This window comes from Notechis scutatus, chromosome Z (genome assembly GCF_049901735.1).
Source record: "Notechis scutatus isolate UNSWTSFEM ecotype Mainland chromosome Z, rNotScu1.2, whole genome shotgun sequence".
Classification (NCBI taxonomy): domain Eukaryota; kingdom Metazoa; phylum Chordata; class Lepidosauria; order Squamata; family Elapidae; genus Notechis; species Notechis scutatus.
The window spans coordinates 46,799,220-46,811,783 of record NC_142025.1 but is presented as its reverse complement, the minus strand read 5'-3'; the positions used below and the strand labels follow the sequence as shown (position 1 = coordinate 46,811,783).

At 37.6% G+C, this 12,564-nt stretch overlaps 1 protein-coding gene across 7 annotated transcripts in view; it reads left to right on the top strand.

Annotated features, from left to right (window-relative positions):
• Positions 1-12,564, top strand: part of PLXDC2 (plexin domain containing 2) — a 351,404-nt gene that overhangs the window by 217,359 nt on the left and 121,481 nt on the right. For all 7 annotated transcript variants that reach the window (XM_087947512.1, XM_087947513.1, XM_087947511.1 and 4 more), the window contains one exon: positions 8,287-8,433. In XM_087947512.1, coding sequence (XP_087803638.1) covers positions 8,287-8,433 — 147 coding nt within the window. The remainder of the gene's footprint in view (positions 1-8,286; positions 8,434-12,564) is intronic.

The window sequence follows — 12,564 nt, the reverse complement described above, 5'->3', positions numbered from 1 at the left end:
AGTTGGGAAAAGATATGAAGTTGAACAGATTAGAAATATACATATTAAATTGTGTTTGTATGGAAATATGATAATTTGGAATTATTTTGTTTTTAAATAAGATGCCTTATTTGTTTTTCCAGAAAAGATCTCTTATGTTGTTATATTCTATGTTTTGTTTGTTTGTGTATTGATTTCAAAAATTAATAAAATTTGTTTAAAAAAATAATTCAGATACATTCTTTTGTCTATGTCCATCATGTTTTCCTAAGCTAAACAACCTGAGTACCTGGCCTGACAGAGTTGAAAGCATAGTATCACTCATTCACTCAATAGAAGAACACTTAGCAACATGTTTTGAAACAACTATACAAGCAAGCCTAATCTCTCTTGAAAAAAATAATACAGCACAGATAAGTGATTACCTATCAGCTCAAAATCAAATCCCACAACTACCACAACCACTACCTCAACTACAATCACAACTACAACCAAAAATAACCACCAAACCACAGCCACAAACAATTACTATCCCATCAAATAATTCCACAAATAATATCCCCTTACTGATCAGAGACATCATGGAACGTGAACAGAAACGTCCAAATGTCATCTTATTTGGTCCCAAAGACACCAACAAATCAGACGACATCAACAAAGTTCGCGATATCATAAGCAACTCAAATACAACAAACATCTCTCCTGAAGATATCATTGAAATAACCAGAGATGGCCCTTAGTACATATACAATGACGGTTCTGTGGCCCCAAGATTTTGTAGAGTTGTTTGCAAAAATGAGTCCAGCAAACGTATATTCATTCATACAATAAACGCCATTGCAAAATCCAATCCCACCCATAAAAAACTTCGCTCAAGGCCAGACTTATCCATACTGCAAAGAATCTGCTCCCATGAACTCCGTGCAGAACTCAAAAATTGCCTAGACCAGTGATTCCCAAACTTTTTCAGTCCACCGCTCCCTTGGTGCTACAAACTCATCCTTGATGCCCCCCACCCAGGGGTGGGATTCAAATTTATGTGGGCGTGGCCTAATTTGAGGATGTAGCTTGCTGGCCACGTGACTGGGTGGGCATGGCTTGGTGGTCACGTGACTGGGTGGACGTGGCTTGGTGGTCACATGACCTGGTAGGTGTGGTTTGGTGGGCATGTGACTGGGTGGGCGTGGCCAGGTGGTTGGCAAATCAAATACAAGTGGTCCTCCCTTAATGGTCGGTTGTTTAGCAAGTGTTCTAATTTATGACTGGCCTCCCCAGAACTACTTGACCTGTTTTTGGAGTTTTGACAGCCATGCACACACATACACACACACTCCCTTCTAACCCTGTTGGAGCAGGTGATTGGACTAGAATCAGCAAAGCATCTCTGATTAGATTCTAGTAGTGAATAGAATCTAATTAGAGATGCTTTGCTGATTCTTGTTGATTTGTTTTATTTGTAAATCTTTATTTTATGTTGCTGAATTGCATTGACATGTGTGTCCCTTCTTGTGCACAGCCCAGAAGCTTTTGTTATTCTTTGCAGCAAAAATTACCCACCTCTGGCTTTCCTCTACTTTTTAAATGTGCCAGCACTGCCACATTCTAGGTGCCAGCCCTGCAGGTCCACCCCATTGAGCCCACTGCACTGGAGGGACCTGCCCAAGCAAGTCCGAGTGGAGCAGTGCACCAAGTCAGTGGGGTGAGCCTGAGAAGGGAAAGTGAGAGAGAGAGAAAAGAAAGAGAGAGAGAAAGAGAGAAGGAAGAAAAGAAAGAGAAAGGGAAAGAAAGAAAAAGGGACAAAGAAAGGGGGGTGGAAGGAAGGGACAGAAAGAAAAAGAAATACAGAAGGAGGGAGGGAGGAGAAAGATAATGAGATATCTATTCTAGTCCAATCACCTGTTCCAGCAGGGTTAGAAGGGAGAGTGGTGTGTGTGTTCTTGTAATTTACCAGTACATTTTGGTTTTGCCTTCTTCAGAATTGGCACTATAATTCATTGGGGAAAAGTAATTTTTTAGGGTGGAGGTCTGGTCCAATGGATCCTGTTTAAAGCCTCAACAAAATGTGAGAGCTTCCTGATAGTCTTGACCATGTTTCGTCTACAAAACCTTTAATAGAAGCCAAAGATGTTGCAATGTGCTGGCAAAGATGTTTCAATGTGGAAAAGGGTCTCAGTCTCATTTCAATCCGATGCATCAGGTCCCTCTCTCTCTCTTTCGTTCTCCCTCCCTCCCTCCCAGACTGGCTTTGCTCTACTTTCCTGATGTGCTTGTGGAGCTGGCGCCTCGAACATGGATGGATGGATGGATGGATAGATAGAGACAGAAATAGAGAGACAGATAGGTAGGTAGGTAAGTAGATATATTGATAGGTAGTACGCAGGTAGGCAGACAGGCAAGCAGGCAGGAAGACAGATAGACATACCTTTTGGATGGATAGGTAGGTAGGTATATTGGTAAGTAGGAAGATTGATAGGTAGGTAGGTAGGTAGATTGGTAGATAGATTGGTAGATATATTGGTAGGTAGGTAGGTAGGAAGATAGATATTTAATATGTATGGATAGGTAGGTAGGTAGATGGATGGATAGATAGGTAGGTAGGTAGGCAGGCAGACAGAAAGACAGATAGATAGACAGACCTTTTGGATGGATGGATGGATGGATGGATTAGATAGGTAGGAAGGCTTTGATAGGAAGGCTTTGACCACATGCCCAATATCCAGGATCCCGCTCAACCAAGCCTGCCCCTCTTTGTAGTTGCCGTGCCTGACAGCAAGTTCACAGGCTGCCCCTCCCATCAGGGACCGGCCTCCCAAGCTGCCCCCCCTCCCGGGGTACTCACATCGTAGAGGGCGGTACTGTTCCTTGCTTCCTGGAGCCAGTACAGGGCAGGGTTTTTTTAAAAAAAACAAATTTTATTAATTTTAAAGACAAACAAATCATCATTAACCATTACATACTTGAACCTTTTTCCATTATAAATTTTACAAGTCAAATAAAACCTTATTTTATACAATATAATTCTATTTTAAACCATTTCCATATGAGCATACAAATACCTCTTATCCAGTTTCTCTTTACTTCTCTTTACTCTTATTCAATTTCACTATTATTATTTCATCTATTTCTTTCTGACTTGGTTACCATTATTCTCATTCTATATTTCTGCAAGGTTTTATTAATTCTCCCAAAAACATAAACACACAACACACAAACATATAAAAAATCTTTTAGGAAAGTAACTTGGCCCCAGGTACCTCTCTCTACATGGACTTCAATTATATTCATGCTCATCTTACATGTCATTACCTATTTTATTTACCATTCTATGTCTTCTATATTAGCTTCTCCACACATTTCACTCTTCTTAATTCTATCTTATTTAATCCATATTAATTTGAGTCATTATATTTGTATCTTTTGTCCATTCTTTATTATCCCTTTGTCTCATTCCTTATAATAAAAAAAGAGTTTCTCCTGAAATCACTAATCAGAGTATGATGCCTTTCTATCTTCCCCCTAAATTAATTAGATTAACATTTAAAATAACACCTAATACCCAATCTGATTCTGCTTGGTACATTCTGTCTACTAATTTTTTTTTAATAAAAGAAAAATAATAAATCCAAAATGATTAAATACATAGTTAAATAATAGATCTAAATATTGAATCTTATAACATTCCCATTGCCTTTTCCAAAGACAAATGCTACAATAATAATTTTATAATAACATCAATACCATAGTCATATTAAACTCTTTAATTAAAACTCAATATTCTAAACATTCCCTTTAATATTTTATTAAATTTTAAAATCAATCATTACTAAACATTTCAACATTTTAATCTCTTATTAACTCTTAAACCATTCTAATTTTCTATTTCTAATACAAATGCTACAATACCATCTTATGTACCTTGCAAAATCTTTTTTAAAGAAATTATACTTTACCCTTTGTCCCTAAAAAGATTCCTCTTTTCCCATCTGATTTCAAAACTTTGTGGCTTTTTCTCCACCTTTTCCCTTTCTTTCTTCTCCCACCAGACCTTTCTACCCCCACTTCTCTTAGCCTCTGCCTTACTGGCTTCCCTTCTCTGTTGTGTTCCTTTTTTCTTTTGTTTACTATCATTATATTGATTTTGCACCTTATTTTTCTCTTTCTTGAGTGTTTTTTAAATCTTAAGTCCTTCATTTTCCATCCTTTCTTTCTTCCTTCTTTCTTAGTTAAATTTTGAAATTCATTAAAGATGGCTTCTTCTTCTGCTGCTGCCTCCATCTGTTGTAGTGTTTGTTGATAGGTAGCAAGCGCCATTTCTAAAAAAAGGAAGGCTTCTTTTACATCATCTTTGCCATCTTTTTTTGTTTGCTCATATTCTTTTCTCAGTTCCTCAACAGAAAAAGCCATTATAAATCTTTTCTTTTCTTTTTTTCCCCCCTCTTTCTTCTTGCAACAACCAAGATATTTCAAAAAATAGAACAATCCCAAAGTCATCAATCAATCCAAGCCAAGACAAAGTTCTCACTTTCTCTTCCTGGAGTAGTATCAATCAAAAAAAAAGAAAGTCCAAATCTGTATCTTAAAGCCTTATTGCAATACATTTCAGTCTTCAGATCCTTAAGGCATCTCCTCCAACAAAATCTTAACATATAAATATATTTTTTGTCCTCTCCCTTCCCACTTATCACATAAAGCCAGTTTTTACCTGAAAAAGACAGGTTTCTCAGTATCCACTTGTTGATTCCATAGGGAAGGAGAGTAAACTTTCCTTTCAGCACCTCAAAATTGCCGCTTGTTTTCTCTTCTGGAAAGTATCATTCAAAAAGCCATAATTTCCAGGAATTATGTTAAATATGTCTTAGAGTCCTGGGTCAACCAAGAAAAACTTTCACTTTCAAAGGCTTTCTCCACTTCCTCCTGCGCATTCTTGCCCAGCTGCCGGCTTCTTTGTGGCGGCCATTACGGACCGCCGCTGCACCGTCTTGGGAAAAGGGGTTCTGCCGGCCGGGAGGGGTCTGCAACACCCCAAACCCCTCTCCGGATCCCCCTATCTTCAGCCGCCCCTGCAGGGCAGCCTTAGCTCCAAACCCGTCCAGATCGGAGCACCAAAAATGGCTAGCGCAGCAGGGATCGCGCAGTATCGCGAATCCCTGCCGCTCGCGAAGCCGACAAACCGGAAGGCCGGAGCCAGTACAGGGCAGGATTGAGGAAGCCCAGGGCAGGCAGCAGTGCAGCGTTGGAAAAGTAGAGCAAAGCCGTGCCACCACCGCTGCATTCGAGGTGCCGCCCCCGCAGGCACGTCAGGAAACATCGACTCCGGTGGGTGAAACTGCAGGGCCGGCCGGCGCCTCGAATGCCCCCCTGCCGCCTCTTAGCGCCCCTCTGCCAGCCCCCTTGGGGATGCTAAGAGGTGGCAGGGGGCGGCAAGTCGAACGCGGCAGCACATAACGTGTCACCGCTTCTGCATTGGAGGCGCTGGCTCCGGAGTGGTGCTACAGTCAATGGGTGAACCTGCATGGCCGGCCAGCGCCTCAAACGCTCCCCTGCTGCCTCTTAGCATCCCCAAGGGGGCCGGCACGTCGAATGCAGCCACTGCAGCACGTAAAGTGCCACCGCTTCCGCATTGGAGGCTCCGGCTCCAGAGCAGTGCTACAGTCAATGGGTGAACCTCAGGACCGGTGCCTCGAACGTTCCCTGCCGCCTCTTAGTGCCCCCCCTGCTGGCCCCTTTGCCTCTTAGTGCCCCCTAAGGCATCCCACCGCCCCCCAGGGGACGGTACCGCCCACTTTGGGAACCACTAGTCTAGACAATGGAGAAAAGGAGGTATACATTGACTACCATGCTGATTGCAGCAAAAGAAAGTCACACAACCCACAACTCCGCATCCAACCCCACTCCATCCAATCCAACATCACTCAAAACTAGGCACACATGCCCCTAACTACCTCTGTTCCAACCATAACTGGCCTTAAATGCAAGCTACTCAGTGCAAGAAGCCTGGTAAATAAAATACCTGAATTTCTCCTCTTACTAAGTACGGCTAAATTCGACATTATATTTGTCTATGAAACATGGCTCAACGCATCTCTCCCTGACTCCATTACTACAGTAATAGACTATCATGTTTACCGATCAGATCGTGAAATCCGTAGAGGAGGTGGTGTTGCTATTTTCTATAAAAAGTCCCTACATCTAAAAACCATCCAAGTTACCCAAGAGCTTGCTATTCCTGAGACCATTGTCTGTGAACTGTCCTTCAATATCACATTTCGGTTCTTACCATGTTACAGAGACCCTGATTATGACATCAAACATGCAAACAAGCTAAATACACTACTAACATGGGCAGCATCCTGTCCACATGCTTTTATCTTTCTTGGTGACTTCAATCTACCTTATATTAACTGGACCCTTAACGAATGTACAACTGAACCCACACATGCAACCTTCTACAATGCAGTAACAAATCTGGGACTAGAACAACTAGAAACCAACAACACTAGATTTAACAAGTGCCTCGATCTCATCTTCTGCAATAGTTTGAATTCAATTTACGGAATACAAATTAAAGAACCCTTTTCCAACAGTGACCACAACATGGTTGACTTTTGTCTTAACATACGTCCACACAAAAATCATCACAACGACAGAATCCCCAATTATAACATCAAAAAAGGCAACTATGATCTTATAAACAGTGATCTCTCATCCCTTGATTGGCAATTTCTATTCACTGGATGCAATACTGTAGAAGACCATTACAACATACTTTTACTTGAAGTCAAAAGAGTCATCAAACTATATGTACCAATAACAACTCCCAAAACCAGAAAAAACAAATTACCCATAACAATAAGGAAAAGAATCCAAAAAGAAATCACTTTGGTAGAAAAACAAATCTGGTCAGGTTACCAACTTCAAAAGCCAATACAAAAATTTATGCCACCAGATAAGGACTAAATGCACCAATTATAACATTAAACAACATCTACGCAACAATTCCACCTGCGCTTTCTACAATTTTGTAAACAACAAACTAAAAGACTCAAGATCTATCCCACTCCTGAAAGGACCTAATAGTAAAGACTGCAATGACGACATTATTAAAGACAAACCTTTTTAACACATTCTTTGGCTCAGTATTAGTAAACAGCAATGGATCAAGCCCAGTATTTCTTAGTCAAACCACAGATAACTACAATGATCTAATACATATCGATTTTACAGAAGACAATGTTGAAAAAGCACTACGCAATCTAAAACCATCTATCTATTGGACCGGAAGTTGTTAAGAGTTGTTAACCTAATCTTTCATAGCTTTTTCTCTGGTAATATTACACTACTAACTAGAGCATACAAAACATTTGCTAGACCAATACTCGAATACAGCTCATCAGTCTGGAACCCACATTACGTATCTGATATTAACACAGTTGAGAAAGTCCAGAAATATTTCACAAGAAGAGTTCTCCACTCCTCTACTTGTTGCAGAATATCTTATGCCACCAGACTTGAAATTCTAGACCTAGAAAACCTAGAACTACACCGCCTTCGGTCCAAAGTATAGGAAAAAAAACCATACATTGCAATGTCCTACCTGCAAATAAATACTTCAGCTTCAACCATAACAATACAAGAGCAAACAATAGATACAAACTCAAGGTTAATCGCACCAAACTTGATTGCAGGAAATACGACTTCAGCAACAGAGTGGTCAATGTCTGGAATACTCTACCTGACTCTGTGGTTTCTTCCCCAAACCCCAAAAACTTTAACCTTAGACTTTCTACTGTTGACCTCACCCCTTTCCTAAGAGGTCTGTAGGGGGCGTGCATAAGCGCACCAACATGCCTACCGTCCCTGTCCTATTGTTTCTTTTATTTTTCTTTACTATCCATCTCATATATTCCAAATTATGTTTATACTTATACCTGTTATTTTGTAAGCAATTGACAAACCAAATAAACAAAAATAAAAAGTAAATAAATATCACAATTTAAATGTTATTTAAAATATGAAAGGTAAAACTGTTGCCTACATTAAAACAGAAGGTTTCAGTTAAGATTTACCAATTACTTTTTTTTAAATCCAAGGCCACATTTTTCTGTCTAAGTAGCTCCACTTAATTCAGACTTTTAGACTATAAAAACTACATGTAGTGTATTTGTTCTTCTTTTCTAGCATTCAGTTCTTTGTTTGTTATTTATTAATCTATGTGATGAAAGACATAAGAGTTTTGCATCTGTTTCTAAATATTTCAAAAGGACTGAAAAATAAGTTCAAATCTATGTTCGTCTTTTTCTCCCCCAGGAAGACATGGATCACAATTATTACACTTCAAGGATATATGGCCCATTTGATTCTTCCAGCCAAGATTTGTGGGTAAACATTGATAAAATGGAAAAAGATAAGGTGAAGATTCATGGAATACTCTCCAATACCCACCGACAAGCCGCAGTAAGACATTTGATATATATTCCAATTTAATTATTTTCTCAAATACTTGAATTACCTTTATGTTACATGTCATTCATGTCATGGCATAGCATAGAATAGCATAGCATGTAATCAGAAATATTAATCTATAATTCAAATCTGGAAATCCTTTTCTGATTTTTGTCTTTTTTTGTAAGAAGAAATCAGTAACGGTATTCTACCAGTTTGGCCCAGTTTGGCCAAACTGGTAGCAAAAAAAGCCGACAATCAGCTGAGAGGAGGAAAAAAAGCCTCCGAGATCAGCTGAGAGGAGAAAGGAGAGAAAAGCGCAGGATCAGCCCTCCCACCTGCCCCTGAGCTTTTCTCTTCTTTATTCTCTCAGCTGATTGGCGCTTCAGGCCTCAGCTGGTGTGTGGAAAGCTGTACATGCGCATAAGGTGCATGCACATTAGGTGCACGCATACATACATGTGATCACCAAACTGGTAGTGGAACAAGTAGGATCCCAGTGCTGGAAGAAATGGTCTCATTTTATATATCTGTAAGAAAATATTTCATGAAGTTATTTTTTAATTAGATGAGCCATTGAATTTCTTTTTAAAAAACTGCAGAAAGATTCCAAAATGTTTTAAAAGCGAGAAATAGTTTCAGTGACATCCAAGTCAGTGGTTGCTTTGCCCTTGCATTTGTTTGACAGAGGAATTATACTGCAAATTGACTAGCTTAATTGCCATATTTAGAACTAGAAAGAAACAGCCCTGTGTTTATCCTTTATGAGCTGAATTTCTGAGCGCTAATAAATCCTTGTCAAAATATTATTGTTTTGAGTTGTTGATACTTGTCAAATGAAAATGAGATGACAGATGTAATTTTATTTCCATATCAAAAATATGTCTTGGCTAATTCTGATCCCACATAAAATTCTTGTGTGAGGATATTAACTAAGTTCTGATTTACATATATAATTCAGTGCCTCTTTACTGCCAAATAGAATTCCTATCATTTTTCCACATACTGAAAGCTACCAGGAAAATCAAAGTTAGTCCTAAAGATATCTAAATTCAGTAGCAGAAATGATAATTCAGTTGATGTGACTAAATTGATTCAAACTCACCTGAGAAGCACTTGGACACTTTTTGAGAAAGAAGTCAGATTATTTGAAGGGATTCCTCACTAATACTAAATATTCAGAAAATATAAGAAGATGGAAGAAAGGAGTGTAACTAAAGAGAAAGAAATAACACACTTAGATTTCTGCCCTTGGTTAGGTTAAAACGTTTTCCAAGGTTGGTAAATTCAGCAACCACATGTCATGCTGAGAGAAGTAATAGAAAAGACTCTGGAATTTGGAAGCAGAGAGATACATTCTCCAGATTTAGACAATATAATTTATAAAAATTGTTTTTCTCAGACAATTATAAAAAATAGCTATAAAGGGGATTGAGAATGTGGAATCATAGGTCCCAGTTAAAAGAATAAATCTGATATAGCACAAATGATTTTGTGAGATATCTGGGATATGATGGATTATGTGGTAAAAGAAAGTCAACGATTTCACAGAAAGAATCTTACTGGCATAACTCTTTGGCTAAGATAGGTTTACTTAAACTCATTTGGAATGTAAATTGGAAGAGACAAAGTAATTGTGTGTTTCTGTAATTGTTATTTTCTTTGTTTGAAACAAAATAAAAATAAAGCTATCAGAATTCCTGATAATAAACTATTAAATTCAAATATGCTAGATTAGTTGCAAATTTTCAGTTACAAACCTTTATGATAATGATGATTAAGGAAACTTAAAGAGATTTTTAAAAAATAGATACATACATTGAAAGTGCATGGTGAAAGTGGCCATATAGCATCCAAAAACACATGCGCATTAGGAATGTCCATTGTCCTGAGTTTATAAAAATAAATAAAATGATTATAAAAATAATAATGGCAGGATATAAATAAATAATATGTTCCAACATGCAATTATTCATGCAGTTAAGCACACAAAATTCATTTAAGTGAATTCTGTGATTGCATAATTATAATGCATATTCTAGTTTGATGATGAGATCAAAATCTTGAAGAAGAGGGATCAAATTCGATTATCAGGTAATGTAAAGGAATTTAAAGATGACCTTGGTGGAAATACGAACCATTAAGGAGAAACTTTCAGAAAATAGTACCAGTAATCCTCCACTTACAATCACAACTCAACCCAGAATATTGGTCATAAGTAAAGTTATTAAGCAAGTCATCATGTGATCTGACTCAATTTTACTATTTTTGTGATTCTTATAAAGCAAGTCCCTGCATTCATTAAGTGAGCCACATGGTCATTAAGTGAATCCAACATATCTCATAGATGGGAATGGTTTTTCTTGTTGTAAAACAACAAAAATGTTACAAATTGTGGTCATGTGACCAACTCTCATAAATGTGAGCCAGTTGCACCAAGATGCAGTCATATAACCATGGGGGAGGGAGGGAGTAGCAGTTGTAACTTTGAGGACAGGTAGTAGCTTTTTTTTGTAGTCTGTCATAACTTTGAATGGTTGTTAAGCAAGACTATAATATACAGTACAGAGATGAAAGCAAATAGCAATAGTAATAACACTTAGAGCCCTACTAAGCGAGTTACAGAGTCAGCATATTGCCCCCAACAATCTGGGTCCTCATTTTACCAACCTCAGAAGGATGGAAGGCTGAGTCAACCTTGAGCCGGTGAGATTTGAACTAACGAAGTGCTGGCAGTCAGCAGAAATAGCCTGTGCTACTGCATTCTAATCACTGTCCTGATTTTATTTAGCACAATAAGAGACAGACAAACTTGGACAAGCTTTCAAGATTCTGTTATTATGCTCTAAAAGTATAATAACAATAAAGTATAAAGTAGCATTACAGGACTCTAAATAAAGTAGCATTACAGGACTCTGTGGTATCCATTTCTTGATTTGGCTAACTTGAAGGGTTGGCACATGGCAACTTACATAAAGCTCATGGTACTTTTCACTTGATATAATTTTCCGATCTACAGTTTTATATGTAAAATTCTTACTCTAATGAGATCTATGCCGTACAGAAGAATGCTTTGATGAAAATAATGTTAAGCATTAGTAATTAATATCAATTTTTGTTGTGGTGATTAACTGTTGTACTTCAATTAACAATTTGGAGGTGACAACTAATGAATATTTTTGCTTATGTGAGAGCAATTGTAAGTCTCACCCAGACAAACAAAAAAATAACATTAATGCCCTAATGGCATAGATATGCTCAATTGGTGGGTATTTTAAAATTATTTGCATGTGAACCATATTTGAAAGTAGCAGCAGAAACTTTAAGACTAAAATGAAAAATTGATTACAGAGGAAGCCAATAGATATGAGGATGGTAAATTGCTTCTTAGTCATTTGAATCAATTCAGTCAACATTTTCATAAGCATGATCATGTTAAAAAAAATTAAAAGTGGAATTCTGAAATAACTATTTTCAAATTATTAATCACAAAGACAAATAAAAAAGCAAGACAAAAAGTCTTGCTTTTTGGAGATAACCTTATTTTTGGCAAAATATTTCAATACAGGAGAATGTCCGACATCACTTTACCATTTAGAAAGTTAGGAAGTACAAACATGAATTTCTCTGCTTTTTCTTGATATTTTCAGTCTGTAAACTACTAAAAAGCACATTATTAATCTTCTATAATAAATGCTTGTCTTTTTTGGCCAAAACAATTAGTTTAAAGGATCTTTTAGCTAACCATTATAGAATAATAGGTTTATAAAAACTTTCCCTTTACCAGACCCGAATTAATGTGACTATTTCTCAGAAGTGGTTCTGCAATCAAGTAGATATTTAATATGTTTAACCTTGTCAATTTGTTTCATATGCAAGGATTTCATATATCAAATTCATTCAAACTTTTTTCAAAAAAATCCAGAATACCAATTACTAATTACTAATCTAGATTATAACCTTTTCTCCTCAAAGAGCAGGGAAAGAAATGTGGCTTTTGCTTGGACTTGACATCAGATCTTCGCTGTTTTATGCTTTATTCCATATTCTCAGAAATAAATTTGGAAGAAGCAGGAAGGAGACAAATAAAAGAACTGTCAGAGTGTTAAAACTTTTAACAGTTGCCTTGTCAGAACTTGCCTG